This window comes from Olea europaea, unplaced genomic scaffold (assembly GCF_002742605.1).
Source record: "Olea europaea var. sylvestris unplaced genomic scaffold, O_europaea_v1 scaffold1424, whole genome shotgun sequence".
In the NCBI taxonomy this organism is placed as follows: domain Eukaryota; kingdom Viridiplantae; phylum Streptophyta; class Magnoliopsida; order Lamiales; family Oleaceae; genus Olea; species Olea europaea.
The window spans coordinates 7,330-15,408 of record NW_019231772.1 but is presented as its reverse complement, the minus strand read 5'-3'; the positions used below and the strand labels follow the sequence as shown (position 1 = coordinate 15,408).

At 35.3% G+C, this 8,079-nt stretch overlaps 1 protein-coding gene across 1 annotated transcript; it reads right to left on the bottom strand.

The window, feature by feature from the left end:
• Window positions 1-4,195: 4,195 nt before the first annotated feature.
• LOC111375853 (EID1-like F-box protein 3) lies at window positions 4,196-5,634 on the bottom strand. The gene has a single exon (XM_022998761.1). The coding sequence runs from the start codon at window positions 5,427-5,429 to the stop codon at window positions 4,635-4,637; it is 795 nt and encodes a 264-aa protein (XP_022854529.1). The 5' UTR covers window positions 5,430-5,634; the 3' UTR covers window positions 4,196-4,634.
• Window positions 5,635-8,079: the final 2,445 nt, after the last annotated feature.

Genomic DNA, 8,079 nt, shown 5'->3' with positions numbered 1-8,079 from the left:
TTTTCAAAAACCTTTTTTCCCCCCCCCCCCCCCCCCTCCTTGTTTTTTATTTCTGTATTCCTACTATGGTTGTTTCTTGAGAAATAAGAATGCAATTTTTTTTCATTTCAACATTTGGGACATTTACCTCATTCTTATTGACTTGAATTTTTGGATTGAGATTTGAGAGTTTGTCCATATAGAGATATTAATATAAACTAATCAATCAATACAAATACTCCATTTTTAGATTTTAATCGAGCAGGACATGATTATCATTTATCAAATAAACGTTTTTTGATATATATAGACCCCCAATGCAAGCATACAATTCTTGACTAACAACAATATTTGTGGTACTCACTTTCCTAGTCCTTTAACTGATGTTTTGTGAGAGAAGATTATTAGTATGATACAAGAAGGAGAGTCGCCAACTAGTAAGTCCACCATCGATCTACCTCGATGCCATCGCCAAACAGCTATCTCAAGGGAGAAGATTGCCCCAGAGGCCGCTTCCTGTCTTTTGGAGAACGGGAGCTTGATGCAAATAAGATGATAGAGAATATCTATCTAAATATGATGAATATCATTTTGACAGGCACATTCCTTATTGGTAAACCACATCCCTCAATTAACATATGTTGGTCGTATACCTCCTAAACAACTTCCAACACTACACGGGAGGATTTAAACAATACGTAATAAACACGAAACTTCACAGTTATTTTAAGGATTCATTTGGCAGTGTTTTTTCCTTCTTGTAGAAGAAATGCTAGCTTTCTTTGAAAACTCTCAAGTCCATGTGTCCAGCATAATACTTCTAAAAAATTACCTAATTTAAGCAAGTTCAAAAATAGTTTCTTAATCTTAAAAATAAATTTTATCTTGTAGATTCACTTGTAAATAAAATAAATACGTCTTTTGTAAATGCAAAAAATTCAACAAACACAAATTTGTTGTTCTCCACTCCATGTTTCATTGGCTGACAAATCAACCATTATTTAAAGATCCAGCAGGATCAAATTTTTTGCAATTACATAATAATAATAATAATAATAATAATTTGTTTCTCCTGTAATACAAACGTAAGTTCCACCGTGCAGTAGGCAACATGCAGTGAACCCCTTAGACAAACACGATATAAATATAATGAGTCGTTTGTTTCACGCATGACCCAATGATATTCAGATCTCGATGCACGGGCTCTTAGCTTTCTGTTAGGACAAGTACGCTTTTGCAGAAAAAGCTTGACAGCACAAAGAACGATTCTACCTTCTGTTTGAAGTAATTGTACTTTTACACTTTGTGATGTGTATTAAAAAAAAATAATGTTATTTATAATCGTTCACTATTACAGTCACCCTACGTGGTATACATGTGACGATTAATAATTTGTTGCATAAATTAATAAAAAACTATCACGCCAATGTATCAAATTATTAACCGCCACATGTATGTCACATAGAACGACTACGATAATGAGCGACTACAAATAACATTACTCATTCAAAAAACATTTTGAATCAATTCCATTAGATTGACTATACCCGAAAATCTATCTCGAAAGAACTTATTCATGTGCAATGCTACTAGCCTAAATTCATTTTTTCAAAGTTATTAGATAGAAGTCGAAGGGAATCCACGCTAGTAGCATTGCACATGAATAAGTTCTTTCGAGATAGATTTTCGGGTATAGTCAATCTAATGGAATTGATTCAAAATGTTTTTTGAATGAGTAATGTTATTTGTAGTCGCTCATTATCGTAGTCGTTCTATGTGACATACATGTGGCGGTTAATAATTTGATACATTGGCGTGATAGTTTTTTATTAATTTATGCAACAAATTATTAATCGTCACATGTATACCACGTAGGGTGACTGTAATAGTGAACGATTATAAATAACATTATTTTTTTTTAATACATATATATATATATATATATATATATATATATATATAAGGAGCATATTTTACATTATAAAAATTTTTGTTAATCACACCAAGGACATTCTCTACAGAAATCGTAGCTCGTTTTATCAAAATTATATATTAATAAGGTCAAAATTAACTCCAAACTCAACCTTGGACTCCATGAGCTTAGAAGTTCTGTCTCGCCTCCTAATAAAAATTTGACTGACCTCGAGGATTCTCCACCCTAAGGTCAGCATCATGACTCCCTCACAGAATCTACTATCTCGAACTCTGGTTTAGGACTCAGTGCCTAGAATAGCACCTCGCTATAGACCATATTTTTCCGTTATTGTCCACATTTAAGAATCACTAGTCAACCATGATCCCCCTCAAGAGCAATGACCTTGAGGCCACCCCACAAGTCTCATAAGAACTCCGTAGGCCCTATCTATCTAGCTCAAGGCACCTCATTATCAACCTACGGATCAAAGCATGACCTAAACACACAATAATTATATGACGTGTAACATCATAATCCTATTTGGACTCTGCAATCTAAGTGCTTATTTGATATTACTTTTAAGTGTTTATCAACTGTGGATCATACAAAGGTCATTTTGATTTTGATTTTTATTTTAAAAAGTATTTTAACCAACTTAAATTATTATTTTAGCTTTGCCAAATGTTCTCTGAATCGTACTCCTCTTCAACAATGGAAGAACGTACATATCACAGCTGTAACATAAAATTGTTCCAAGACAACTAGGTTAAGTGCTAATCCTTGAAGACATGCACTGTCGATGGATGTCCTAATCCTCTTAGGATTACACCAAGAACTATTATAAATACATATTACATATTCATTACTAAGGTATGCCTTATTCATTTATTGTTTATTGATCTACAGATTCTACACGTTCTCTATGTACCCTTCCTTAGGCATCGACAAAGTCACGCACTGGCGGAGGCAAGGGGGGGCTTGTGGAGGCCGCCCCCAATGCTAATTTTATGATGTTTCTTTTCGATTTTTGCAAATTTATATAAATAATTTACTTAGAGACTCAATGTAACACCTCAAGACTGTCATATTTTATATTTTACTATATGAGCAAAATGAGTCAAATTAATATCAAATAGAATTTAATTTAAAATGAAAACGAAAACATAATCACATTATTATTGTTATTTTGAAGTTGTCATTTAACAAATTTTAAATATGAAAGATGTCTCGTCTAGTTTGTCATAATTGAAACAATACCAAGGACCTAGCCAGATAGGAGAAGAACATAACTTGAAAGAATTTTACTATTTGTACACACGTCGGTGTACATGCCTCTCACATGAGGGAGGGGCCCACACCCAATAAAAAAAGCATGGGCCCCCTTGTGTGAGGGGCATTTACACCGGTGTGTGTACATATAGCACAATTGAACTTGAAAATTAGCTGAAACAGGCAATGCAAAATAGGAATGACAGTTATATTCACAATGTAATTTTTGTTAATAACACATTTTAAACGCAACGGAGGTCCTCAACTTTTGCTCGGCTCTGCGCTTATGTTACCAACTTTTTTCATCATATTTCTATCTTCAACCAAGCAATTAGCACAATCCCAATGGCAAAAAAAAAATGTTATAGGGGAAGAAAAAAATTATTTGTTCCTCGTAATTTTAAATAAGTAATATAAACAATAAATAAAAAAATTCAATAAAATGTTTTCCAACACTAGCAATATGTTTTAGACAAAAAAAATCGTCATCAGGAACAATATGCACTAATTAATTGAAGGTTAAAGAGGACATAAGAGCAAAAATTAAATTATAAAAAATAAAAATTGAGGATTCTAATTACAATTAAAATGTGTTCTAGTTAAAAAACAGAGTTATTAAACTCATTTCTAATTGCCATCTTAGGCTCCCCATTTTGAACTTCAACTCCTGGCCAGACCACAATGAAAAATTCTTGGTTCCATAATTTGTCACACTCCGTTGCCTTTGTTTTACATACAAGGAAGTTCTGCTTTTGGTCACTCTCGATCTTATTCCCGTGATCGAGTTAATTTGTGTAACCTATAGTACGATTTCTGATAGCATACATAATCATCAGTTCTAAAACTCAAGATGCAAGAAACCTTTAGTTCTTGGTTAAAAAATTCTGAAATAGTTTCAATCATTTTGATCTTGTTCATTTGGTTCTGATAATTTTAACCAATCTAAGATAGCTCTTCTCTCATCTCCTGTAATTAAACACAATGATAATTACAATTAAGCACGTATGATATACCTCTAGTGAAGGAAATATATGAGAAAACAGAAAACAAGAGTTTCACATAAAATGATAACAAACACAATGCTGCATTACAATACATAAGATCCATACAACAGCAAGAAAAAAAAGTTGAAAGTAGAACAAAAATCTCCCTCTGACTCGTCATTCTTTACATCTAAGCTTAGAGAATCAAACAACATGCATATTGAAATCTCTGCTAAATAAAATCCCCAAATAATTAACCGATAGGACGACTTAAGACAGCTAGAACGGTCAAAAGCAGTAAGTCACTTGCAAGCCCAGGAACAATTAGACAAATCGACGAATGTATCCCAGCCAAGCAACGAAGAAGCGCTGGACTTATAGACTAGGAAACCATGGGAAAGATAGTCTTGGATTGAAGTGGATCCCTCTAACACAATGAAACTATGAAATGAGAGAGAATTGACTTATGATCGTGTAAAAAATATCCATTAATGATCATCAGAATTGTCGGTATTAGCTTCGTCATCTTCACTATCATCTTCGTCAGACGAGAGAGGCACCAGCCAGCAAGCCCCGTGCATGTGCCCGTTCAAGCAAACAAAATAATCCAGCCCATTATCGAACGACCCCAGCCGCCGTGCAGCGTTCTTCCTGGGAATCAGGCGCGCCGCCGTCATGCTCCAAACTCGGGCTCCACAATAAGGACACCTTATTGTCTCTTCAAATTGTACATGTCGCTTTATCAAATACTCGCGTGTCTTCGACCTCGTAAATCCCCGAAACACGCCTCTGTATATCCCGACATCATATTCCTTGTCCCCCGCTTTATGCTCGCACGGATCGCTCACGTATAAAACATCCTCTCTGCACTTTTTCAACAGAAAACTCTGGCCGGAAGTCTTGGAAAACCGGGAAGTATTGATGAAATGACCCGGCAGGGGTGGGTTCAGTTTAAAATGCGCGGTCGACATCCACCCGCCACAGAAAAACAGCAGTTTACCCAGTGTTTGCCAACCGCCGCCAATCTTCCCCGTCCCGTCCGTCAATGTGGCTATCATACGCGGCGCTTTGTAGAGACAAAGCTCCCTCCAGAGCAGGCGGTTCGCCAGAGCTCGGAGCTTCCGGTTAACGGCGGCTGTTTGGCAGAGGGCATGGATGTCCCATTTCAATGACTTGAAGATTAGTATGAGGATTTGCTCGTTCTGAATCCCCGAGTCCACTGACTCAATGTCTATTCTTAATCTCTGACTCGAACTCGAACTGGAACTGGAGCTCCAACTCATCTTTGACACTTATTAAACCACGAAATGGATTTAGGATACGAAAAACTCTCCAGCAGAGATACTCAAGGTTGTCAGATGCCAATGTGGGAGATATGTATGTCTCCGATCGGGGAATTATCGATGAACATTGGATTAACAGCATAATAATCAACTGTATTTGACACAACGATTTGAGACATAGGGCTACGTGTTTATTTACTATTGGCTATCCAACGCGTGTTTAGCAATAATTGGTTAATTTTAGTATTGCCGAATCAATAAAAACGTAAGAGAATTAAGTTAGTATGCCAGATGAAATTTGATACTCCAGTTGACCAACACTCACATTGGTATGGGACCCGCACCAACCTCATGAGAATAAAAAATGTAAAAAATGGCATCCCACCCACTCTGACTGTGAGTGTAGGTCAATCAAGGTGGTAAAATTTATCTGGCATTCCAGCATGATTGAAACAGAAGATTTTAGATCGGGGAAAAGAACAGGTGCCACGTGTTGACCTAACATATTTGCATCGTGGCTCGAATTATCTAATTGGTATACGTGGCAGAGATCGGATAAAGGAAATATCTAATTGGCATACGCGGCAGAGTCGGGGAAAAGGAAATATTTGGGAGATTTTATAATAGAACTAGTAATTTACCTACAATTGGTAGGTATGCACGTGGGAATTGTCTTGCCACGTATAAAGTTATTACCACTGTAGGATTTTCGATTTGGATGTAATTCTAAGTGTCGTCCTATGGGTAGTGCCACGCAAACTTGTACCAAAAACGAATTAAAGAATTACAAATGTTTCGAAAAATGAAGAATTCTTCGAAAATGTGTTGTGCCCTTGTTAACTTGGATTGGTCCAAATGATTGTCCTATATGTCTCGATCAATTGAAATTTGCCATGCTACTCTTGAAATTTGGGTTTCAACTTTTTTCGATAAGGGTAAAATTCATCGATTCCCTTCTAGAAAATTTGATATGCACGTGCAACATTTCGAAATTTATTGCTAAAACAGACATTACGTTGAGATGATAAACTTTGAAAACATGCTAGAGGTGATCATCATCTAGAGATTTTGTATGTCCATTTGGCCGAATTATACACTCCTACCAAGTTTTCAAGGTTACCCAATTGGGTGTTGAATTTGAAAGAAAAAGATATTTGTAGAAAATTTTATTGACAGAATGGCGTACTTACTCTCACAAAATTAGCGGACTTCATGTGAATTTAAAAAATATCGGCTTGTAGTCACCACTCCCATTTTGAATTGTGAGTAAGGGAGTTAAAGGCCCTTTGATTGATCAAATAATATATGGCTTTGATGGGCATTTGGATTGAGTTTTGATTCCTGAGGCCTTTTTTTTTTTCGCTCCAAAAGTCATTTAGTAAAACGACATTGTTCCCGGTTATTTAGGAAAAAAAAAAATACAAAAATGTAAATGTATAAGAATGTTTACATGTGTATAAATTATTTTTGTTTATGATAATTTTATGTGTAATGCTATTGATATTCAACGATTAAAATGGTTATCTTATGTGATAGTAAGTTATTTTATGTTTTTGCTTGTTATTTAAGGCAATAGGGTTACATGAAATTAATTCCTCAAATAACAACTATCACATAGGATGACCACTTGCAGTCACGGACTCTGAAAGCATTACTCTATTTTTGTTCGCAATTTTCGTGAAAAAACAAGCTAACGTTTTTGAGAATTTTAACTTTTTAGAGTAATACTTCAGGAGACATTTTTGATATTGCAAACCTCAACCCCATCCTCTTCCCGGGGCCAGTATCCATACCTCCGCTGGGCCCGTCGTATCCCGTCGATCAGACGACCCATCGTCCGGCCCATACCTTCTTGCAGTCAAGAATCCCAGTCCTGGGCTGCAGCTTACAAGGCCGAAGAGGCTCAACTCGTGGAACAATGCGAATTGGGTACTCCATTTCTGCATCCAAACCCCACTTGGTGGAAAGAGATTTTGGGCCTAGTTAAACAGGCCTTTAGGGTCTTCTTCTTTTTTCTTTTTTTATTATTATTATTTTTTTCCACCAGTATTGACCTTTTCGTGCGACATCGTTTATCATAAATTGAAAAAATAGGTACTTATTATTTTTCGGGCACTAACGTTAGGTGATTTAAAACTCATCCTAAATTGATGTAGTGTAATTTTGGTCGTATTTCTCAATTTGGTAAGTATTGATCGTTTCTCAAAATTTGTTCCAATGTTAACCGTTTTAAAAAAAATTATTTCAACTCACATATTTTGTTCAAACCTAATTTATAAATAAAAATACATTAATTAAAAGAATTTAATTATAAGCAAAAAAATATTTTAAAACTAAAATTTTTCTTAAAAGATAAAAACTCACTTTGAAAAAAATACTCCTAACACGAAAAAAATCACTAATAAATTTTCTAACAAGCAAAAACTAGTTGTAGATAAAAGAATGTGTTGTACACGTTAAAATGCATCTTGTTTACTGCTTCGGACAAAAACCTAAAGAGAGAACAATAAAGTCATAAGTACAGGAAAAATTTAACAGAATTTGTACCGATGCTCACATGGCACAATGTAAGTGGGTTGTTTTTTTTTTTTTTCAATGATGTCGTGCCATGTATTATCTTTAAAAATTTTCTGTCAAAAAAATGTGTACT

Excerpts from the sequence above, each read along its gene's own strand:
- LOC111375853 (XM_022998761.1), bottom strand. The coding sequence starts at position 5,429 with ATGAGTTGGAGCTCCAGTTCCAGTTCGAGTTCGAGTCAGAGATTAAGA.